The sequence below is a fragment of the Carlito syrichta genome, unplaced genomic scaffold, assembly GCF_000164805.1.
Source record: "Carlito syrichta isolate Samal-C Ts95f unplaced genomic scaffold, Tarsius_syrichta-2.0.1 Scaffold315801, whole genome shotgun sequence".
NCBI classification, from domain to species: domain Eukaryota; kingdom Metazoa; phylum Chordata; class Mammalia; order Primates; family Tarsiidae; genus Carlito; species Carlito syrichta.
Window position 1 is genome coordinate 439,680 of NW_007259897.1, and position 25,172 is coordinate 464,851.

At 43.1% G+C, this 25,172-nt stretch overlaps 1 protein-coding gene across 3 annotated transcripts in view; it reads left to right on the plus strand.

Moving 5' to 3' along the window:
- Window positions 1-2,154: 2,154 nt before the first annotated feature.
- Window positions 2,155-25,172, plus strand: part of FAM45A (family with sequence similarity 45 member A) — a 24,707-nt gene continuing 1,689 nt past the window's right edge. Inside the window, exons 1-7 of one of the 3 annotated variants that reach the window (XM_021706581.1) lie at window positions 2,155-2,304; window positions 7,422-7,501; window positions 11,178-11,326; window positions 13,302-13,413; window positions 15,587-15,687; window positions 22,145-22,252; window positions 22,996-23,090. In XM_021706581.1, the coding sequence (XP_021562256.1) occupies window positions 2,272-2,304; window positions 7,422-7,501; window positions 11,178-11,326; window positions 13,302-13,413; window positions 15,587-15,687; window positions 22,145-22,252; window positions 22,996-23,090 (678 nt within the window). In that variant the 5' untranslated portion in view covers window positions 2,155-2,271. Of the gene's footprint in view, window positions 2,373-7,421; window positions 7,502-11,177; window positions 11,327-13,301; window positions 13,414-15,586; window positions 15,688-22,144; window positions 22,253-22,995; window positions 23,091-25,172 lie in introns of all 3 variants that reach the window. The other 2 variants (XM_008073257.2, XM_021706582.1) reach the window with 2 other exon arrangements.

Consider the following 25,172-nt stretch of genomic DNA (forward strand, 5'->3'; position numbering starts at 1 on the left):
CAAAGATGGCCAGGTGTTGATGATTGCTGAAACTGAATGATGGAATTCGTTTTATTATTCTATCTACTTTTTTATATACCAGATATTTTCCATAATAAAAGGCTTTTAAAACTTTTACATCTATTTTTAGTTCTTTGAAATAAAAAGTTTTGACCAAGCACAGTGGCTCAAACCTGTAATCCCAGCACTTTGAGGGGCCGAGGCGAGAGGATTGCCTGAGCCTGTAGGTTCGAGACTAGCCTGGGCAACATGGTGAGACCCGTCTCTACAGTAAAATCAAAACATTAGCAGGTGTAGTAGGCGCGTTCCTGTAGTTCCGGCTACTTGGAAGGCTGAGGCGGAAGCAGGTCGACGCTGGGGTGGCCATGAGCGTGCCACCACACTCCAGCCTGGGTGACGGAGTAAGACTCCAACTCAAAAAAAAAAAAAAGTTTAAAAAAAATTTATAGATCAAAAATTGGATTAACAATAATTTTGTATATTTGAAAATAGCTAGTAGAGAAGATTTGTAATATTCCCAACACAGAAAAGAAACATTTGAGAGGATGGATATTCCAATTACTCTGATTTGATCTTTACACATTATATACAGGTATTAAAGTGTCACATGGGGCTGGGCGCAGTGACTCACGTCTATAACCCCAGCACTTTGGGAGGCCAAGGTGAGACGATTGCCTGAGCCCATGGGTTCAAGACCTCATCTCTAAAATAAATTTAGAAATTTAGCCAGGCGTGGTGACACATGCCTGTAGTTCCAGCTACTTAAACGGTTGAGGCGGAAAGATCGCCTGAGCCCAGCAGGTCAAGGCTGAGGTGGCCATGAGTGTGCCACTGCCCTCCAGCCTGGGGGACAAAGTGAGACTGCAACTCAAAAAAGTCACATGTATTCCCAAATTATGTACACCTATTATATATCAATAGAAAAAAATAGAAAATAATTGTTTTCTTACTGCTCTGTACGCATTGACTGTTTCTCTAAAATTTAGGTTCTTTTGTCTTGAGTTTTTATTATTAGCAGATTGTTCCTTTTTTGTAATTGAGGTGTTTACTTCAGTGTTATAATTGTACATATGACTGGATAAGTTTTACTATTAATTTTTTAAAATTAAAAAAATTTTATTTTTTAGAGATAAGGTGCAGTGGCATAATCGTAGCTCACAGCAACCTCAAATTCCTGGGCTCAAGTGATCCTCCTGCCTCAGCCTCCTGGGTAGTATGTATTACAGGCCTATACCATCATGCCTGGCTAATTTTTCTTTTTTCTTTTTCTTTTTTAAGAAATGAGGTCTTGCTATGATGCCTAGGCTGGTCTCAAACTCTTGGCTTCATTACACGTTATATACAGGTATTAAAGTGTCACATGGGGCCGGGCGCAGTGGCTCACATCTATAATCCCAGCACTTTGGGAGGCCAAGGTGAGACGATTGCCTGAGACTATTGCCTGAGCCTCCCTTGGAGGTCAAGGGATACTCCTTTCTTGACTTCCAAAGTGCTGGGATTACAGGCATAAACCACTACACCTGGCCTAAAATTTTTTATTTTATTTTAGAGATGGGTTTTCACTCTGCTGCCCAAGTTGGAGTACAGTGGTATGATCATAGCTCACTGTAACCTCAAACTCCTAGGCGCAAACAATCCTCCCCATTCAGCTTCCAAAAGAACTAGGATTGTAGCTGTGAGCCACTACCCTGGTTCTAAAAAATTTTAAATACAGAATTTGCACAATTAGTATGCAACCTGGTTTGAAAGATTTCACCATTTTGTTAATTTGTTTTGTTTTTCCTTTTTTCTTTTGTTTTTATAAGCTAACCAGTTTTGTTTTCAGCAAACCTTTATTTTTTTAATGATTCTTCCCAGATAAAAATTTAATGCAATTATTAGTTTATAAGCATCTACATAGGAGGATATAGGAGAAAATCTATGAAATCTCTATAGCTAAATATTCATTCCTGGTTTGTTATGCAAGCTTTTTCAAAGATGGCCTGCAATTCAAAATGATGAGAGCTAGATAACTTGAACAGTAGAGATAGGAGGAAATGTGAGGTCTCAAGTACTTTAGGTTGCTTTGTAAAATGGATTGTTAAAATTGATTCCACTGAATGCTTCTGAGTAACCAATCAATTCACTTCCTTGCTGCTGTTTGACATTCTCACAGTGACCATCTTTCCACCATAGAAAAGGACACGAATGGAGAAGTTCTTTGGGTGTGGTGTTATCCTTCCACAACAACTGCATTAAGGAATCTCCTCCTGAGAAAATGCTGCCTTACTGATGAAAACAAACTTCTCCATCCCTTTGTCTTCGGTCAGTACAGAAGGACATGGTTTTATATCACAACAATTGAAGTTCTGGATTCTTCAGTTTTGAAAAAGGTATGACTACATTAAGGCCAAAAAACCAAAAATATTTAAAGTAATATAAGATGATTCCAGTATCACTTAGTTTAGACCTTATCATTCATGATACACTTTTGAAAATATTAAATTTTTTTTTCCTGAGTTGGGAGTCTTACTCTGTCACCAAGACTAGAGTGCAGTGGCACGTTCATGGCCACCACAGCCTCCAACTGCTGGGTTCAGATGATCCTTTAGTCTCAGCCTTCCAAGTAGCTGGAACTGTAGGAACGTGACATCACACCCCGCTAATTTTTCTTGATTTATTGTAGAGATGAGGTCTCGACAAATTACCCGGGCTAGTCTTGAACTTGTGGGCTCAGGTAGTCCTCTCACCTCAGCCTCCCAAAGTGCTGGGATTATAGACATGAGCCACCATCCCTGGCTTAAATATTGTTTTCATTAGAAGTGTTCTCTCTCATGCTTCACTCTCATTCATTCTATAAATATTTATTGTTATCTGTTCTGTGATAGACCCTGCTGTTGATACAATGGTGAGCAACACAGCAATATGTGGTCTCTTCCCTTTTTTAAAAAAATTTTATTTATTTATTTATTTATTTATTTTGCGTCGGAGTCACACTCTGTTGCCCAGACTGGAGTGCAGTGGCCGCTCCTGGCCACCGCAGCCTTGACCTGCTGGGCTCCGGCGATCCTTCTGCCTCAGCCTTCCGAGTAGTCGGAATTACAGGCATGCGCTACCACGCCCGGCTGATTTTTTTTTTGATTTATTGTAGAGATGAGGTCTCGCTGCCCAGGTGGGTCTCGAACCCTCGGGCTCAGGCAATCCACTCACCTCAGCTTCCCAAAGGCGCGGGATTACAGACTGAGCCACCGAGCCTGGCTTTTAATTTTTTGAGTTGGAGTCTCACTGTGTTACCCAGGCTGGAGTGCAGTGGCATGCTTGACCTGCCGAGCTCAGGTGATCCTTGTACCTCAGCCTTCTGAGTAGCTGGAACTACAGGCACATGGCTAATTTTTTTATTTTATTATAAAGATGTGGTCTCGCCAAGTTGCCCAGGCTGGTCTCGAACCCTTGGGCTCAGATAATCCTCTCACCTCAGCCTCCCAAAGTGCTGGGATTACAGGCATGAGCCACTGAGCCTGGCTTCTTCCCTTTATTGAAGTTAAAGGTTGGTGGAATACAAATGTAAAAGTAGTTTCTTTTTTTTTAAATTTTATTTTAAAGTTGTGGGGTGCAATTCAGGATTAAGTATACAAGTGCTCATTGTATAGGTAAAGTTTGAGCCTCCCTTTGGTTCCCACTTTGCGTGGTTCGAGGTCAGGTACTCTTATTAAAAGTAGTTTCAGCCGGGCTCAGTGGCTCAGCCTATAATCCTGCGCCTTGGGAGGCCGAGGTGAGTGAATTGCCTGAACCCGCGGGTTCGAGACCCGCCTGGGCAACTTGATGAGATCTCATCGCTACAATAAATAAAAAAATTAGCCGGGTGTGTTAGCACGCGCCTGTAGTTCCAGCTACTTGGAAGGCTGAGGCGGAAGGATCGCCGGAGCCCAGCAGGTCGAGGCTGCAATGACCGGAAGCGGCCACTGCACTCCAGTCTGGGTGACAGAGTGAGACTCCAACTCAAAAAAAAAAAGTAGTTTCAACGCCATGACTAGTTAATAGCAGGAAGAAGTATTTTACCATAATTGAAAACTATTTTTATTTTATTTATTTATTTATTTATTTTTTGAGTTGGAGTCTCACTCTGTTGCCCAGACTGGAGTGCAATGGCCGCTTCCGGCTACCAGAGCCTTGACCTGCTGGGCTCTGGAAATCCTTCTGCCTCAGCTTTCCAAGTAGCTGAAACTACAGGTACGCGCTACCACGCCCGGCTAATTTTTTGATTTATTGTAGAGATGAGGTCTCACCAAGTTGCCCAGGCGGGTCTCGAACCCTCAGGCTCAGGCAGTCCACTCATCTCAGCTTTCTAAGGTGCGGGATTACAGGCTGAGCCACCAAACCTGGCTTGAAAACTATTTTTAAAAATATGATTATCCTTGCATAGTTAAGAATTTTTTTTCATTTGCGTGTGGATGATGAGGATATGTTAAGAATTTAGAAAGGATAATTAAGGAAACTCATGTATCAAGTAGGCTTTTTTTTGTACATTGTTGATATGAAACTATCAACACAACATGTGGAAAACCAGTATGTGGTCCTTGTGGACTTTTCTAATCCCAAGCAACTAGCAGGTTTTTCAAAGAAAAGAATATTGGAACAAAGTGGCTAAGCCTCTGGCATGCACATAGATGGAGACATCTTTTCTCTTTTCTTTTCTTTTTTGAGTCAGAGTCTCACTCTGTTGCCCAGGCTAGAATGCAGTGGCACACTCATGGCCACTGCAGCCTTGACCTGCTAGACTCAGGTAATCCTTCCATCTCAACTTTCCAAGTAGCTGGAACTACAGGCACGTACCACCACACCTGGCTAAGTTTTGGATTTATTGTAGAGATGAGGTCTTGCCAAGTTGCCCAGGCTAGTCTCGAACCCATGGGCTCAGGCAGTCCTCTCACCTCAGCCTCCCAAAATGCTGGGATTATAGGCGTGAGCCACCATGCCTGGCTTTTCTCTTTTCAGGGATCATTTTTAGCCAATAATGGGACTGTATGAAGCATGACAAGCACATCAGCTTAAATTTAAGAAATTACTCTTAAAATAACAGGAAGTTAACAATTGAGAACCTATTTGAGATTCAAAACAAAACAGATTATTAGAAAAATGTAAATTTGCAAGAAGAGAAGCCGGGCTTGGTGGCTCAGCCTGTAATCCCAGTGCTTTGGGAGGTTGAGATGAATGGATTACCTGAGCCCGCGGGTTTGTGACCTGCCTGGGCAACTTGGTGAGACCTCATCTCTACAATAAAATAAAAAATGAGCCGGGCATGGTAGCGTATGCCTGTAGTTCTAGCTACTCGGAAGGCTGAGGCAGAAAGATCGCTGAAGCCCAGCAGGTCGAGGCTACGGTGGCCGGGAGTGGCCACTGCACTCCAATCTGGGCGACAGAGTGAGACTCCGACTCAAAATAATAATAATAATAATAGAGGCATGTAAGTAAATGAAGTTTTTCTTATAACAGTACCTTTTAGTTGATAGCATTCTGCAGATAATTAAATGTATGGTTGTTACTGAGATGAATTTTGTTGTTTTCCACCCGTCTATAAAAAACAATTGCTATTTGATAGATTGTAGGACAACTATAGTTGGTGGTAATCTATTGTATATTTCAAAATAGCTAGAAGAGAATATTTTGAATGTTCCTAGCATAAAGAAAAAATATATGTTTAAGGTGATAGATATCCCAGTTACCTTGATTTGGTCTTTATACAGTATGTGAATATCAGATTATTACATGTACCCTGAAAATGTGTGCATCTTTTTTTTTTTTTTTTTAGTAATAGAAGCAGGGTCTCTGTGTTGCCCAGGTTGGTCTTGAACTCCTGCCCTCTAGCTATCCTCCTGCACTGGCTTTACAAAATGCTGGGGTTACAGATGTGAGCCACCATTCCTGACCAGTAGATCTTATGTATCAATAAAAATAAGTAAAATAAGGGTGTGGTGGCATATGCCTATAAACTCTGCTACTTGGGTGGTTAAGGCAGGAGGATCACTTGTGCCCAGGAATTCAAGTCCAGCCTGGGTAACATAGCAAGACCCCATCTCAAAAAAAAAAAAAAAAAGTAAGACTGAATGTGGTGGATTGTGTCTATAATCCCAGCACTTTGGGAGTTCAAGGCAGGAGGATTGCTGGAACCCAGACATTTGAGACCAACCTAGACAGCAAGCGAAACCTCATCTCTGCAAAACATTTTAAAAACTAGCTGAGTATTGTGGTGTGTGCCTGTCCAGTTACTTGGGAGGCTGAAGCAGAAGGATCACCTGAACCTGGGAGGTCCAGGCTGCAGTGAGCCGTGATTATGCTACTGCACTCCAACCTGGGTGACAGAGAGAGATCTTGACTTTAAAAAATAGTAAAATAAAATAGTGAAACGGTGTGGGGGGAAAAAAAAGCAGTTGTGAAATTGATAGGATTGATTTAGCAATCCTTTGTTCTGCTTTGAGGAGATTAGGGGACATTAAGTAGAAACACTTTTGTGTATTTGAGTGAAGTACTTTTGTGTTTTTTTTTATTGTTGTTGTTGTTGTTTTTTGAGTTGGAGTCTCACTCTGTCGCCCAGACTGGAGTGCAGTGGCCGCTCCCGGCCACCGCAGCCTCGACCTGCTGGGCTCCGGCGATCCTTCCGCCTCAGCCTTCCAAGTAGCTGGAACTACAGGCGCGTGCTACCACACCCGGCTAATTTATTTTATTTTATTTTTTATTTTTTTAATTTAATTTAATTTTTATTTATTGCCTTACCAAGTTGCCCAGGTGGGTCTCAAACCCGCGGGCTCAGGCAGTTCACTCACCTCAGCTTCCCAAGGCGCGAGATTACAGGCTGAGCCACCGAGCCCGGCTTACTTTTGTGTTTTTGAAGAAACTTTTTGAGAATTACATTCGATGGCTGGGCTCAGTGGCTCAGTGTGTAATCCCAACACTTTGGGAGATCAAGGCAAGTGGATTGCCTGAGCCCGCAGGTTCGAGACCCACCCGGGCAACTTGGTGAGACCTCCTCTCTACAATAAATCAAAAATTAGCCGAGCATGGTAGCACGCACCTGTAGTTGTGGCTACTTGGAAGACTGAGGGGGAAGGATCACCAGAGCCCGGCAGGTCGCAGCTGTGGTGGCTGTGAGCATGCCACTGCACAGAGTGAGCGACAGAGTGAGACTCCAACTCAAAAAAAAAAAAAGAGAATTACATTCAATATAGGAAATATATACATATAGAAAATAAGTACATAATGCATATATTTAATGCATGCACTCATATAAAAGTATAAAGAAGCATGTGGGGACTTGTTATCTTTTGGTCTTTTTCCTTTTAATGCTGGTGTGTTTTGTGCCAGAAGTTTATTAGACTATAGTAATAAAAATTTAATTCTATTAAAGTATCTTTAAAAAGTCTACTTTTTTTGTTTCTCTTGGACAGGTGACTCATTTTTCTATTGTTCTGACCGCCAAAGATTTTAACCCAGAGAAATATGCTGCCTTCACTAGGATATTGTGTAGGTCTGTATAAAAACTGTTTCGCATGCTAATATACACAATGAAGATCTTAACAGTTACATAGCAGGTTTCTACACTGAGAAAGCACATTTCAGCTCTCTGTCTCCCCAACTTAACGACCCTTCATGACTGTTTTGTGAAGAGGGGCTTTCTCTTATGCCTATTGATACTGCTTCTCTTATTTGGGGAAATGAACTAGGGGAAGAGAAGAGGCAGTTTGCATAGCTATCTAGTTCCTGGGTGTTTTGAGTCACTGCCTACTTTTGGTGTGTTACTTCCATTCACTTCCAATCTAGAATTTCCTTAGCAGATGGATAAGTTAAGTGCCTTATGATGTGGTATTTGTTCATATGTGTCGAGGTCTATTTGTGGCACTCATTTGGGGGGAAGTTAATGGATATTTTGAATTATGCTGAAGCATAAGAAAACATTTGTTAGTGGAAATGCTGAAAGGCTAGGGAATTCTGATTAATTGGTTAATCATGATTCAAGTAGTTTCATCCCAGCTGGTGAAAAAGATTATCTAAAATATACAGTCCATTTTCTGGCCCTGTTAAGTATATCTAGTGGACTTAATGAAATCTTTCTTAGATGTCAGAGACATTAGTTCTTTATTAATGATGGTTTTTGCAGTATTTTAGTTGTTTAGTTTTGTTTAATTTTTGAGTAGGAGTCTCATCCCGTCGCCCAGGCTGGAGTACAGTGGCACGCTCACGGCCACCCCAGTGTCGACCTGCTGGGCTCCGGCCATCCTTCCACCTCAGCTTTCTAAGTAGCCAGAACTATAGGCATGCGCTACTATGCCCGGGTGATTTTGATTTATTGTAGAGACGAGGTCTCGCCAAGTTGCCCGGGCTGGTCTCGAACCCACAGGCTCAGCCAATCCACTCACCTCGGCCTCCCAAAGTGCTGGGATTACAGGCTGAGCCACTGAGCCCAACCCTAGTTGTCTTAAAAAAAAAAAAATTGTTGTTACTAGGTAGAATTATACTTCTAGGTGTTCTTTATTACCTTCAGCCCTCAGGTTTTTGCCCAATAAGTAGTTTTTTGGGGGGCATTGGTGATGGTGAAGGGAATTGTTTTTATTGTAAGTTCAATAAATGGTTGCCTTTTTGCCATTTTTGTGCACACAACCAGAAAAAAAAAAGAGAGAGAGAGAGAGAAACCCTAGTACAAGAATATCTTCTAATTACCTAAGGGTTTCAGTAGATTATATTTGGCTAAATGAGGTTTTACTGTCACTGCAACCAGCTACAATAAAAAGGCTTCCTGCTGTCATAAGATAAATTCCAGGTGAATGTCTCACTATGGATTAACAATTATCTGCTCATGTGGCACTTATACAAAGGGAGATTATTATTGCCAGAGAGATGCTATCTAGAAGCTATATAAACTAAAAAAACGACAGAGGTGTGTTTAAACAAACACTGGACTTCCATTTCATTTAACTGAATGCTCTGGGTAATATTCTGGGATCCAGAAGGCAAGGTTGCTTTAGACCCTACTTCCTATGCACACAGAAACCTGGAGGGTTTCTCAGCTTTGCAGTGCTGTGGCATTGCAGCATGCTAGATTCTCCTCCCCATCACAGTGCAAGAGAATTGAAGACTCAGAGCTATCTCTGGTCACCTCTGCCTCTCACCACTTACTGCCCTTGTGTGCTCACTTTTGCATGTGTGTACACCTATGTACTTATGCACACACACACAACCCCCATGCACACCTGCATCTGCATGGACATGCACACACAGACACTTTAAAAAAAATTTTTTTTTAAGAGATAGAGTCTTACTATGTTGCCCAGGCTGTTCTTAAACTCCTAGGTTCAAGCGATCTTCCTGGCTCAGCTTCCCAAAGTGCTGGGATTACAGGTGTGAGCCACCATGCCCAGCCAGACACCATTTTTTGACAGTGGAGTTAATGTGGAGTTGCTCCCTTCCATTTCTGGGGAAGCAGGCAGACGTGCCTCCTACAGCATGTCATATACAGTGGCCCTAGAAACCTTCATGAGAAGGCTTCACTGGTTCCCAGCTAACTTCTGTTAACTTCCTTCATCCTCTAGTCCCTGCAGCTAGTGATCCTGGTAGAGAATCAGGGGTTTCATATATACTTGGAGTCAGCTGTCCAGGCAGATGTGGCAGCCTGTGGGTGTCCATCTGAACAAGGTCCTCTGAGTGGCACTGTGGGCTTTTCCTGGGGAGTGGTTTTGGGGAATTCCCACGTGTTTCATCTCTCATGGCTCAGGGTTGTCATGTGGGAGGTTGTCTTATCCTGCCAACCTTGTGTTTCTCTTCTCTATTACTGTATATTGTTTCTATTTTATAATGTTACTGGCATTTTAATTTTTTTTGTTGTTGGTGGTGATAAAACATATTTAAAAACATACAGAAGAGTATCTAGTGAAAATGAAACCCCCTTCTCCCTTGTTCCCCAGACTCCATTTCTGCCTCCTGACCCCTACCCCCATATAACACCAGAGATATTTTTCCCTGCATAAACATATGTGTGAGTTTATGGGTTTTAATGTATTTACATACATGAGAGTTTACCATATTCATTATTCTCTATCTTTTTTTCTCAAGTTGTGGATTAAAGTAATAAAGATTGACAAAATTTGGTAAGCAGTTAAGATACTTTTTTCAGTTGATCTATGATAAAATATAGTTTTCAAGTGATCTGTCTTAAACATCAGTTTTATTTTCTTCCCAATTTTCTATCCTATCAGCTGCTGAAAGGCTCAAGGAGACCCAGTCATATTTCTCAAGCAAAATTTAGTATTACTTGATCACAGGAAGAGATCTCAAGGAGGGGGGAACTAACCCACATGTGAGCTATAAATGCAGCCAGAGTCCTGTCGGTGTTTTCTGGAAGCTTTAACTTGATGATGAATGTCTAATGCACATTTATCACCAGAAACTTAAAAGAGTTTTGATTTCTTAATACTCTAAAGATAGCTACCTCTGGGAACTCTGATAATAAGTATGGGTTCTAAAGCTAATTACTGCTTTCTCTGAGAACAATGCATAAAACTCTTTTCTTGTCAAAGGAAATCCCAGCAATAAAACAGAGTTGTATGACTAAGAACACCAGTTGTGGCTGGGCGTGGTGGCTCAAGCCTGTAATCCCAGCACTTTGGGAGGCAGATGTGAGAGGATTGCCTGAGCCCAGGGGTTGGAGACCAGCCTGGGCAACTTGGTGAGACCTCATCTACAATAAATCAAAAAATTAGCCGAGCATGGTGGCACATACCTGTAGTTCCAGCTACTTGGAAGCCTGAGGAGGAAGGATCGCTTGAGCCTATCAGGCAAGGCTGCAGTGGCTATGAGTGTGCCACTGCACTCCAAACCTGGGCAACAGAGTAAGACTCCAACTCAAAAAAAAAAAAAAGAACACCAGTTGTGAATGTAAGACCTAAAAAAGGATAAGTATACGATGTTCTTGAGAATCATGGGGCCTCAGAAAGTTCATATTTCATTCTCCTGATTAGTGACTATAGCAGATTTCCCAAATGGAAGGAGAAAGCTGATTGCGAAGAATTGTTGAAGGTCTCTTAAGGCTTTTTCCTTTTAAATATATTTTTAACTAAATTAGAGAAATAATACATATCATGAAGAGATTCAAGCATTTAGTAGTGTATTAACAAGTTGACTTTGGTTTCTTTTTTTATCCTTTCTTACAGAATGTACCTGAAACATGGGAGCCCAGTTAAAATGATGGAGAGTTATATTGCAGTTCTCACAAAGGGAATATGCCAGAGTGAAGAAAATGGCTCTTTCCTTAGCAAAGACTTTGATTTCCGAAAGGCATACCTTGCTGGCTCCATCAGAGGTAAAAAAGAAAGAAAGAAAGAAAACCAAAATCCATCCCAACAACAAAATCCACAAGCCATGGGCAGCCTCATTAGATTCCATTGTGCTATCTTACCATACGTTATTTTCATCCGTATAGTGTTTTTTTTCTATATAGGAAGGTACTTCAACTCTTTATTTCCACTGGGTTAGAATTCTCTTAGAAGAAAACAGGTTTTTGTGGTGCTCCTTTCCATATTATTCAGTTAATAAAGAAATGTTCTCTCACTGGTAAGCTGAATTTCATGGCTCAACATTTCCACTGCTTCCATAATTTTTCTTCCTTAGATCTTAGCAGCTATGCTTTCCTTTCCTTTTCTTTCTTTCTTTATTTTTGAGTTGGAGTCTCACTCTATCGCCCAGACTTGGAGTGCAGTGGCTGCGCCTGGCCACCGCAGCCTCGACCTGCTGGGCTCCGGCGATCTTTCTGCCTCAGCCTTCCAAGTAGCTGGAACTACAGGTGCACACTACCATGCCTGGGTAATTTTTGATTTATTGTGGAGATGAGGTCTCGCCAAGTTGCCTAGGCGGGTCTCAAACCCACAGGCTCAGGCAATCCACTCAACTCAGCCTCCCAAAGTGCTGGGATTACAGACTGAGCCACCGAACCCGGCTCTTTCCTTTTCTTTTTTCTTTTTTTTTTTTGAGTCAGAGTCTTACTCTGTCACTCAACTGAGGTGCAGTGGCATGCTCACAACCACCACAGCCTTGACTTGCTGGACTCAGGTTTTCCTTCCACTTGTCTTCCAAGTAGCTGGAACCACAGGTATGTGCCACCATGCCCAGCTGATTTTTTTATATTTTTTATTTATTGTAGAGACAAGGTCTCGCCAATGTTACTCAGGCTGGTCTTGAACCTCTGAGTTCAGGTAATCCTGTCGCCTCCCCCTCCCAAAGTGCTGAAATTATAGGTGTGAACCATCGCACCTGGCTCTTTTTGTACTAGAGATAGAGTCTTGCTATGTTGCCCAGGCTGGTCTCAAACTCCTGACCTCAAGCTATCCTTCTGCCTCAGCCTCCCAAATTGCTGGGATTACAGGTGTGACCCACTACACCCAGGCTTTACAGTTAAATTTTTCTTCTTCTTTTTTCTTTCTTTTTTTTTTTTTTTGGAGTTGGAGTCTCACTCTGTCGCCCAGACTGCAGTGCAGTGGCTGCTCCCGGCCACCACAGCCTCAACCTGCTGGGCTCCGGCGATCCTTCCACCTCAGCCTTCCAAGTAGCTGGAACTACAGGCGCGTGCTACCATACCCGGCTAATTTTTTAGATTTATTGTAGAGATGTGGTCTCGCCAAGTTGCCCAGGCGGGTCTCAAACCCACAGGCTCAGGCAATCCACTCACCTCAGCCTCCCAAAGCGTGGGATTACAGGCTGAGCCACCGAACCCGGCTTCTTCTTTTTTTTTGAGTTGGAGTCTCACTCTGTCACCCAGACTTGGAGTGCAGTGACTGCTCCCGGCCACCACAGCCTCGATCTGCTGGGCTCCGGCAATCCTTCCGCCTCAGCCTTCCAAGTAGCTGGAACTACAGGCACGTGCTACCACGCCTGGCTAATTTTTTGATTTTTATTGTAGAAATGAGGTCTCACCAAGTTGCCCTGGCAGGTCTCAAACCCGCGGGCTCAGGCAATCCACTTACTTCGGCCTCTCAAAGCGCGAGATTGCAGGCTGAGCCACTGAGCCCGGCCGATACTGGTTTTCCTTCATATTATTTGTTTTACTTTTTGTGAGTCTGGCTTTATCTGCATCCAGTATAGAGTCCTTTAGGGAACAGTGTGGGCGCTGTAACACAGACATAGTATAGATAAACCTGTCCAAATAAGGTGTTTGTATACTTAACAACAGTTGCCTACATTTACTGCCTGTATTAACAATAATTTTTTGTTCATATGACAAGAATTCTTTCTGATAACAACTTTATTTCCTAATGCAATAATGTAATTTCTCTTTTTTGAAGACATTGTATCTCAGTTTGGAATGGAAACTGTTATCTTACACACAGCACTGATGCTAAAGAAAAGAATTGTTGTCTATCACCCCAAAATAGAAGCTGTGCAGGAGTTTACCAGGTAGCATCTCTAATTATTAAAAAGTGTAAACTTTTTTGACAGACAGTTTTGAGCACTAGATGTTACCATGTGCTCTGTTCTGTTTCACATTTGGTATAGATAGCATGTGTTAGTCTGGGAGTTAAATATCATTTTGGTCTAATGTTTCAATTTAGATATAATATTTCTAAGTCACTGAATTTGGATAGTTTCTGCTTTAACTTTTTATAAATAGGAATATTTTAGGGTGAGGAGTTAGCAAACTTTTTCTTGCCAGAGAGTAAATATTTTAGGCTTATGAATATAATAATATCATTGTTATTTTATTTATTTATTTATTTACGTTGGAGTCTCACTCTGTTGCCCGGCCACCGCAGCCTCGACTTGCTGGGCTCCCGCGATCCTTCCGCCTCAGCCTTCCAAGTAGCTGGAACTACAGGCGCGTGCTACCACACCTGGCTAATTTTTTTATTTATTATAGAGACGAGGTCTCACCAGGTGGCCCAGGCAGGTCTCGAACCTGCGGGCTCAGGCAATCCACTCACCTCAGCCTCCTAAGGCGCAGGATTACAGGCTGAGCCACCGAGCCCGGCTTGTTATTATATTTATACAGCCTCTGTCCCAACTACTTAGCTGCGTGGATAGCACAAAAGCAGCCACAGAAACACATAAGTAAATGACTGAGTATGACTGTGTTCAATAAAACTTTGTTTACAGAGATAGTCAGCTGACCCATGGGCTATAGTTTGCTGACCCCTGTTTTAGGCAAGTTGTTCCTTCTGTTCAATTTTGCCAAAAAATCTCTTTTTTAAAGTTTTTACTTACTAAATCTAACTTGTTCTTTTTTTTTTTTTTTTGAGTTGGAGTCTCACTCTGTCGCCCATGCAGTGGCATGCTCACCACCACCGTAGCCTTGACCTGCTGGGCTCAGGCGATCCTTCTGCCTCAGCCTTCCAAGTAGTTGGAACTATAGGCATGCGCTACCATGCCCAGCTTATTTTTTTAATTTATTGTAGAGACGAGGTCTCACTAAGTTTCCCCGACTGGTCACAAACTTGTGAGCTCAGGCAATCCTCTTGCCTTGGCCTCCCAAAGTGCTGGGATTACAGGCTTGAGCCACCATTCCTCACCTTTTTTTTTTCAAGTTGGAGTCTTACTCTGTTGCCCAGGCTGGAGTGTAGTGGCACACTCACGGCCACCACAACCTCGACCTGCTGGGCTCAGGTGATCCTTCTGCCTCTGCCTTCCAGGTAGCTGGAGCTACAGGCATGTGCCACCACACCCAGCTAATTCTTTTTTGTTTTATTGTAGAGATGAGGTATTGCCAAGTTGCCCAGGCTGGTCTTGAACCTGTGGGCTCAGGCAGTCCTCTCACCTTGGCCTCTCAAGGTGCTGGGATTATAGGCATGAGCCACCGTACCCTGCATAGATCCTTTTTTAAAAACAAGGAGATTTCGCATTTGTGCTGGGTTTACTGAATGCCAGAAATTTTTTTTAAATAACTTACGTTGACTCAGCCTGTAATCCCAGCACTTTGGGAAGCCAAGGCAAGTGGATTGCCTGAACCTGTGGGTTGGAGACCAGCCCGGGAAACTTGGCGAGACCTCATCTCTACAATTAAAAAAATAAAAAAAATTAGCTGAGCATGGTAGTGCATGCCTGTAGTTCCAGCTCCTTGGAAGGCTGAGACAGGATCACTGGAGCCCAGCAGTTTGATGCTGGGGTGGCCGTGAGCGTGCTACTGCACTGCACTCAGCCTGGGTGATGGAGTGAGACTCCAACTCAAAACAAAAACAAAAAACCTTAAGTTATTACTTCTATTCATGACAAGAACTCTGCAAGAAAATATTACCCTGCTTTATGAATGAGAAAACTGAGGCTGGCAGAGACTAAGTGGTAAGATAATAAAAAGAAGAAAGGCTTCATAGTCAAACCTGGGTTAAAATCCTGGGAAAGCAACTGGTTAACTTTATGATTACATATAATAAAAGATACTGAATGTTTCTGAGCCTCAGTTCCTTCATCTGTAAAATGAATATCATAATACCTACCTCATAAGTTTGATTTTTTGAACTGTAAATAATTTATATAAAGTGCTTGGCACGTGCCTTGCCTGTAGTACATACTTTAGAATTGATGCTGAGTCTTTAAGGTGTGGTTCAGCACCCGCTGAATTCTTGCCTTGATTCCCCAGGACTCTGCCTGCCCTGGTGTGGCATCGACAGGACTGGACCATCCTTCATTCTTACATGCACCTCAATGCTGATGAGCTGGAGGCTCTGCAGTTGTGCACAGGTACAAGAGGATCCCGGGGGTGGGGGGATACTCTGCTGTCAGGAAGACTTTTTGTTTTTGTTTCTGTTTTTGTGCATTCCTAAAGGGAATGCTGATTTTTTAATTATTTCTTTGATAAATGCAATCCACTTTTTCCTTTAAAATTTTTTTAAATTAGAAATCAGTTGTGAGCTGGGCTCGGTGGCTCAGCCTGTAATCCCAGCCCTTTGGGAGGCTGAGGTGAGTGGATTGCCTGAGCCGCGGGTTCGAAACCCACCTGGGCAACTTGGCGAGACCTCATCTCTACAATAAAATCAAAAATTAGCTGGGCGTGGTAGCATGTGCCTATAGTTCCAGCTACTTAGAAGGCTGAGACTGAAGGATCACCAGAGCCCAGCAGGTCGAGGCTACAGTGGCCGGGAGCAGCCCCTGTACTCCAGTCTGAGTGACAGAGTGAGACTCCAACTCAAAAAAAAAAATCAATTGTGATAAAATGCACCTATAAAATGTACCATCTTAATCATTTTTAAGTGTACAGTTCAGTGGCATTAAGTACATTCACACATTGTAAAGCCATCACCAAAATGCAAACTATTTTTGAGTTTTTTTTTTCTTTTGGGCTTTTTTTGAGTTGGAGTCTCACTGTGTTGCTCAGTCTGGAGTACAGTGGCACACTCATGACCACCTCAGCTTCAACCTGCTGGGCTCCAGCGATCCTTCCACCTCAGCCTTCCAAGTAGCTGAAACTACAGGTGCGTGCTACCACACCTGCCTAATTTTTTTTTTAATTTATTGTAGAGATGAGGTTTCACCAAGTTGCCCAGGCTGGTCTTGAACTCGCGGACTCAGGCAATCTATTCACCTTGGCCTCCCAAAGTGCTAGAATTACAGGCTGAGCCACCAGACCCGGCTTGATTTGTAGTTGTAATCTTAAAGGTGTCCCTAGCAGTAATTTGATTTTGAATAATTAGACTTTATTTGGAGCTTTTTCATGTTTTTTCTCAAAGGAAAATTATAATTATTTCTAAAGGATGTTATTGTACTTGTATAATAATTTTAGTAAGATTCTAGGAATAAATTAATAATACATTATTGTGTTTCTTATATCTACAGGAATCCTGAATTTCCTTTTTTTTTTTTTTGAGTCAGAGTCTCACTCTGTCACCCAGGCTGGAGTGCAATGGCACGCACACTCATGGTCACTGCACCCTTGACCTACTGGGCTCAGGTGATCCTTCCACTTCAGCCTTCCAAGTAGCTGGAACTACAGGCACACACCATCACGCCCGGCTCATTTTTTTGAGTTATTATAGATTCTTGTCAAGTTGACCAGGCTGATCTTGAACCCCTGGACTCAGGCTATCCTCTTGCCTCCGCCTCCCAAAGTGCTGGGATTATAGGTGTGAGCTACCGCGCCTAGCCAGGAATCCTGGCTTTCTAATGACATTTTTTTTCTTAATTTAAGGTTATTATGCCTTTTTTTTTTTTTTTTTTTACTTTTATGGTGTTAAAAGGTCTTTTTACAAAATGACAATGATATCCCATGGTAAGGACTTTTATTGTTGTTTTTTAAATTACAAAATATGGCGATTGCCTTGCTAAACCACCATCTGGCTATGTGTTTTAGGAGCTATGACCAGGCCATGTTTTCCTAAGCTTTGGCCCCTCCCCTACCTTGGGTAGGTGAATCTCCTCTCCCTCTCTCTCTTTTTCTCTCTCACTCTTTCTTTCATGTCTGCTCTCTCTCCTCTCTCTAATTTACTTACTAAATAAACTATATTTTCCAATCTTAAATAAGTAAATTATTAAATATTTCATATCATTAAATATAATTTTTTTCCCATATTTTGGAGTCAGGATTTTGCTCTGTCACCCAAGCTGGAGTGCAGTGGCACAATCATAGCTCCCTGCAATCTTAAAATCCTGAGCTCAAGTGATCCTCCACCTCTACTTCCCAAGTAGCTAGGACTACTAGCTAATTTTCTAGTTTTTTTGTAGAGATAGAGTCTTGCTATGTTGCTCAGGCTGGTCTCGAACTCCTGGTCATAGGTGATCCTCCTGCTTACAGGTTTGAGCCACCAACCCTGCCATAAAAATTTCTTACATAAAAAATAATACGTAGCTGGGCGCAGTGGCTCATCCTATAGTCTCACCACTTTGGGAGGTAGAGGCAAGAAAATTGCCTGAGCCCATGGGTATGAGACTAGCCTGGGCCACATGGTGAGACCTCCTCTCTACAATAAGTCAAAAAAATTAGCTGGGCATGGTGGCACATGCCTGTAGTTCCAGCTACTTGGAAGACTGAGGCGGAAGAATTGCCGAAGCTCAGCATGTCAAGGCTGCAGTGACTGTGAGTGTGACACTGTACTCCATCCAGCCTGGGCAACAGAGTGAGACTCTGACTCAAAAAAAAAAAAAGTAGTAATAATAATAAAATGTAATGTTCTCGCAAGTTATAAAAAACAAAAAGAACACTCATAGACCCACCAGACAGATGAAAAGGTAGACTATTGTCAGCATTTTGAAGCGTCTGAGTCTTTCTCTAGCTTATAATATTGGGGAGTGGAAATTTTGAGTTATAAATATGCAAATTGGGGGCTCAAGTCTGTAATCCCAGCATTTTGGGAGGCCGAGGCGAGAGGATTGCCTGAGCCTAGGGGTTGAAGACCAACCTGGGTAACATAGTGAGACCTCGTGTCTAGAATAAATCAACAACTAGCTGGGCATGGTAATCAAGCTACTAAAAAAAAAAAAAAAAAAAAAAGAAAGACTGAGGTGGAAGGATCACTGGAGCCCAGCAGGTCAATGCTGGGATGGCCGTCAGCATGCCACTGCACTCTGGTGTGGGCGACAGAGTGAGATTCCAACTCAAAAAAAAGAATAAATAAATACACAAATCTTCAAGTTGCTGGGAAAACTCAAATGTTTTCCCCAGAGATTGTACTGATTTATCCTCCCACTGGCAGTATAGGAGAGGTCCATTGCTTCACATCCTCAACAGTGCTTAGTTTTTTGTTGTTGTTTTTTTGAGTTGGACTCTCTCTCTGTCACCCAGGTTGGGGTGCAGTGGCACGCTAACGGCTACCGCAGCCTCAACCTGCTGGGCTCAGGTGATCCTTCCACCTCAGCCTTCCAAGTAGCTGGAATTACAGGCAGCACCACCACACTCAGCTAATTTTTGGATTGATTGTAGAGATGAGGTCTCGCTAAGTTGCCCAGGCTGGTCTTGAACCTGTGAACTCATGCAATCCTCTCAGCTCAGCCTCCCAAAGTGCTGGGATTATAGGTGTGAGCCATCACGCCCAGCTGCAGTATTGTTAAACTAAAATATTTACCAACTTGATGGGTGTACAGTAATATTTCGTTGTTTTTTTGTTTTGTTTTGTTTTTTTGAGTTAGAGTTTCACTCTGTTACCCAGACTGGAGTGCAGTGGCCGCTCCCGGCCACCGCAGCCTCGACCTGCTGGGCTCCAGTGATCCTTCCGCCTCAGCCTTCCAAGTAGCTGGAACTACAGGCGTGCACTGCCACGCCCGGCTCATTTTGATTTATTGTAGAGATGAGGTCTCGCCAAGTTGCCCAGGCGGGTCTTGAACCTGCGGGCTCAGGCAATCCACTCACCTCAGCCTCCCAAAGGCGGGGGATTACAGGCTGAGCCACCGAGCTCGGCTTCATTGTGGTTTTAATTTGCCTTTTCCTTCTTCCTAATGAGCTTAAACATATTTCTGTATGTTTCTTGCCATTTGTGTTTTCTCTTCTGCAAAATGACTGTTTCTTTTATAGTTTTCCATTGAGTTTTTTTTCATTGATTCATAGTTCTTTATATATTTAGGATTTGTGTTTATTTGTTATATATGCTTCAAGAATCTCCAAGTTTGTACACTTTTTTTTCATTCTCCTCATAGTATCTTTTGATTAATTGAATTTCTTGTTTTTGTTTTTTTTGAGTCAGAGTCTCACTATGTTGCCCAGGCTGGAGTATAGTGGCACTCTCAGGGCTTCCGCAACCTCGAACTGCTGGGCTCAGGCAGTCCTTCTGCCTCAGCTTTCCAAGTAGCTGGAACTACAGGCACGCGCCACTATGCCCAGCTAATTTTTTGATTCAGTGTAGAAACAAGGTCTCACCAAGTTGCCCAGGCTGGTCTCAAAACTCTAGACTCAGGCAATCCTCTCACCTTCACCTCCCAAAGTGCTAGGATAACAGGCGTGAGCCACCTTGCCCAGCTTGAATTGAATTCTTAATTTTCGGCCATGTGCCGTGGTTCATGCCTATAATCCCAGCAGTTTGGGAGGCTGAAACGGGAGGATTGCTTGAGCCCAGGAGTTCTAGACCAGCCAAGGCAACATAGCAAGTACTCATCTCTACAAAAAATTAAAAAATTATCCAGGTGTGATGGCACACACCTGTAGGCTCAGCTCTCAGGAAGCTGAGATGTAAGGATCACCTGAGCCCAGCGGGTTGAGGCTATGGTGAGCTGTGATCATACCACTGCCCTGCAGCCTAAGTGACAGTGAAACTGATTCAAAAAAAATTCTCAATTTTAATGTATTGGAACTTATTCACTTTTCTTTTTCAGTTTTTGTATTTTGTTTGAGAAAATTTTCTCTATCCCTGCAATAGAAAGATATTCTTCTGGTTTTTTGGGGGTTTTGTTTTTGTTTTTGTTTTTTTTGAGTTGGAGTCTTACTCTGTCTCCAAGGCTAGTGCAATGGCATACTCATGGCCACCACAGCCTCGACCTGCTGGACTCAGGTGATCCTTCTGCCTCAGCCCTCCGAGTAGCTGGAACTATAGGCACGTACTACCATGGCCAGCTAATTTTTTGATTTATTGTGTAGACGAGGTATTGCCAAGTTGCCCAGGCTGGTCCAAACCCCTGGACTCAGGCAATCCTCTTGCCTCAGCCTCCCAAAGTGTTGGGATTATAGGCATGAACCACTGTGCCCAGCTTGTATTTTCTTGTAAAAGTTTTAAATATGTTTTTCTTTCTCAGTTAAGTCTTTAATCTACCTAGAATTTTTTTGTGTGTAATGTGTGACTTGGGGTCTGATTTAATTTTTTTTCCCATGTGGATAACCACTTGTCCCAAGACATTTATTGAATAGTCTCTTTTTTTCAGTAATCAGAAGTATCAGTCCATTATATGTCATATTTTTTCATGTATGAGTGGGTCTGGCTCTGGATCTTGGTAGTAGGTTTTATTTTTGTTGTTCTTGCCATTTATTTTTTATTTTAATTAATTAATTTTTTTGAATTGGGGCCTCATTCTGTTGCCTAGATTGAAGGGCAGTGGCACAATCACAGATCCCAGCCTTGATCTTCTGGGTTTGGGTGATCTTTCCACCTCAGCCTTCCACGTAGCTGGGACTACAGGAGTGTGCCACCATGTCCATCTAATTTTTTGTGGAGATGGGGGTCTTGCTATGTTGCCTTGGCTGGTCTCGAACCCTGGATTCAAGCATTCCTCCTGCCTTGGCCTTCCAAGGTTCTGGGATTACAGGTGTGAGCCATCACACCCAACCTGATGTTGTTTTTTAAAATATCCTTACTTGTTAAAGTTAAACTCTAGCAATGATAAATTGATCCTCCAATAAAAAAATTCTTTTTTGTAAGTATTGCTCTGAAAAATAAAAAAATTCTAGGAACTATTGTCTTACCATCATTGCTCTGGAAAATAAAAAAAGTCTGGGAACTGTTGTCTTAACATCATTCCCAGAGGTCTGCTGATTCTTGAGTTGCCCTAATTTAGCCTATGTTGTGTCAGATCTGAACTTAGCAAAGGGTGATGCCATTCTCTAATGCCGAGTACCCAGGCATTTGGCTGTGATTTCCTGGAGACAAAGACCTGAAAGGGGACCATTGTCTGAGGGAATCTTTGCTACCTTCTGCTCATTCTTGACCCAGATAACAATGACTGAAAAGTAAATGCTTTACTTCAGCCTGCTCCTTGACACTGAAGCCTTATTTTGGAACATTTTAAATTATGTGAATTTCTTCCAGCAACTGATATTAATGTCAATTTAATAAATGCCACAGGGTACAGATAATGTTCCTGAATAAATACAACAGTGAAGAGAAAGCAGTTGATGAGCCTTTAGACTCAATTCTCTTTTGTTTGTTTGTTTTTTTGAGTTGGAGTCTCACTCTGTTGCCCATACTGGAGTGCAGTGGCCGCTCCCAGCCACCGCAGCCTCAACCTGCTGGGCTCCTGCGATCCTTCCACCTCAGCCTTCCAAGTAGCCGGAATTACAGGCATGCGCTACCACGCCCGGCTGATTTTTTTTTTTTTATTTATTGTAGAGATGAGGTCTTGCTGCTCAGGCGGGTCTCGAACCCGCGGGCTCAGGCAATCCACTCACCTTGGCCTCCCAAAGGCACGGGATTACAGGCTGAGCCACCGAGCCCGGCTTCAATTCTCTTTTGATATGTTCACAGTATTTCTTCCTACTCCAGTAATGTTTGTCATCTTTATAATGCAGGTTACATTGCTGGATTTGTAGACCTGGAAGTGAGCAATAGACCAGACCTCTATGATGTGTTTGTGAATCTGGCAGATAGTGAGATTACCATTGCTCCACTTGCAAAAGGTTAGTTCTCTGTTCTGTTGTTGACTAAGATACAAGGCAAGCAGTTGCATGTTCAGGCTGAATCTCTAAAACTAGTGTTTGAGGGCCTTGCTTGCTCAAGCTAGAAGGATTTTTTTGTGTCAAAAACACAGCATTTATTTATTTATTTATATTTTTTTTGAGTTGGAGTCTCACTCTGTCTCCCAGACTGGAGTGCAGTGGCTGCTCCCGGCCACCGCAGCCTCGAGCTGCTGGGCTCCCGGTGATCCTTTCGCCTCAGCCTTCCAAGTAGCCGGAATTACAGGCATGCGCTACCACACCTGGCTGATTTTTTAATTTATTGTAGAGATGAGGTCTTACTGTCCGGGCGGGTCTCGAACCCGCGGGCTCAGGCAATCCACTCACCTCAGCCTCCCAAAATCGCGGGATTACAGGCTGAGCCACCGAGCCCGGCTAGAATTTTTTATTAGGTTTTATCTAGAAAGAAACATAAAAATTCTGGCAGGTGAGTGTGAACGGGAAGTTTGGTTTGATATGGATTTGTTTTTATTTTGGCATGAAGTAGAAATCATGATTAGACTATCCCTTACCTCCTAGCATGTTCTTATATTTGTGTTTAGTGATAAAATGAAAATGTGGGGTATTGTCAGCCACTTTTTGAAAATTCCCTCAGTGGTCTTTCAGGTTTTAAGACCAGTGGCCTGCTTATTTTTTATCATGTCCACTTCTAAATATTCACACACACATTCCTTTTATCTCACCAGAGGCCATGACAATGGGTAAATTGCACAAAGAAATTGGTCAGCTAATTGTTCAATCTGCAGAAGATCCAGAGAAGTCAGACAGCCAGGTTGTACAGGTAACGCCCTGATCTCCAGACTTACTGAATCCTGATATGGTGCCACTGTGTGGCAGAGCTGTGCTACTAGCAGAGTTGGGGTATGTGGCAGAGGCCAGTGGACAGGTACTCAGATGAGGGTTTGTAGATGGTCCCACCAATGAAGGACAATCTGGTGCTGGCTGCCCTAGCATGGTCAGTTACTGAATTCGAGGGCAGTTATTTACGAAGGAGACCCCAAAAAACCTGGAATTTTCTTTTTAGAGGGCAGCAGCCTCCTTGTACACTTGGAATTTGTTCCTGCAGATCAAATGGTCAACCAAAGTTTTTATACAGAAGCTTAGAGGAGGTTGCATCACGATTTGCAGAAGAAACATCCTGAGTTGTGGCAAACAGGTGACTGGTTCTTCCACCATGACAACGCACCTGCCCACACTGTGCTGAGTGTGTAGCAGTTTTTGACCAAGAACAGCATGATCCCTGTACTACACCCTCCGTATTCACCTGATCCTGCCCTGGACAACTTTTTTTTCTGGTTCCTGGGATGACGTAAGTCCTCAAAAGGAAACATTTTGCCAGTGTGGAAGAGGTGAAACAAAAAATGGCAGAAGCACTAAAGGGCATCAAAATCGACAAGTTCAAAAACTGTTCTGAGCAGTGGAAAAAGCATCCCAGTAGGTGTAGTGCATCAGATGAAGTGTACTTTGAAGGTGAAGGTGACTGAAGTTCAAACATGTAAGAATAAATACACAATATTTTATAAATTCCAGGTTTTTTGGGTCCCCCTTTACAGGGGCTGGTGCTGGAGCCAGCCACTGACAGTGAGAATGCAACTGCCAGGTGGTCTGGAAGACGTTTCTGAGCCAACCAGTGTATTGTGTCCTCCCAGGATAATTTTCATGAGGAACAAATGGTGGGGAAGGTTGCTGCTGAGTATAGGGAACTAGATAGATTGTTGTAATGTAGCTTTGCTGTCTTGTCTCCAGGACAACAGAAATCATGTAATCAGGCCCTGTCCCACTCAGACCCTGCTGCCACATGCTGCACAGCTAGCTCCCCTGGGGTCTACCTGTCAAGCTTGCCAGAGGGTCCATGTGGACCAGTTGGCACCCTCTCTTCTGCCCTTGCCGGACTGGGATGGCAAAGGAGTTTTATTTCCCATGCCTTTCTGTGTGATGACCGGCAGCGTGCCCAGTCTGTCCCTCCACCCCCCCACGTCCTCTCTCCCTGGCTGCTGCTGCTTTGCATTTGGCCTGTTCTCAGCTCTGTGATCCTCTCCTGAGGGATATACTGAGCATCACCTCGCCTCTTCCAGGCCCTGCCTCATACCCTCGTCTGCACCTGTGCCACCTGGGGCCATCTCTGCGTGGCAGTGGGCATGCAGTGGTGAGCCAAGTCCTTACCCTCACGGAGCCTGTACTTTAGTGGAGTAGATGAACCACAAGATAGTTAATAATGAACCACAAAATAATTATGAGTCACGATACATGCTGTGACAGAGCAAGGGACTGAGGTAGAGAATATCGGGAAGGACAAGCCAGCTGCCTGAGGAGGTGACATATCGGCAGAGGGATGAAAGGGGCCATTTCTCTTCCGTGTTGGTGGCCTGGCCAGCCATGGCTAGGGAGAGGGGATGAGTCTTGCCCTAAGGACCCGAACACTGAGATTCAGAAGATGTGTCTTTCCTACCATGTGGATCGTCGTCGCCCACCTGTCGCCCCTTCATCAGAGTAATAGACACTTATTCCTACAATACAGGTGAAAGATGTTCATTTGAGTTCTGAACTATTGTGTTTCATGGACAAAAAGTGCTTCACTGCTGACTCAGTATTAATGTATGAGACCTTGGGAAAGGCAAGTGAAAGTGCTGAGATTGTTGTAGGGGTTAAAAAATATTTGAATGAATTAATGATGTCAGCAAACCAGGAAAAATTCATGATTTAATGTGAGCTTTAATGAGTCCTCAGTTGCCCAAAAGGAATAAAGACTTTGGCAGGTACTGGGTTATTTTATTTTATTTTTTTTGAGTTGGAGTCTCACTCAATTGCCCAGACTGGAGTGCAGTGGCCGCTCCCAGCCACTGCAGCCTCGACCTGCTGGGCT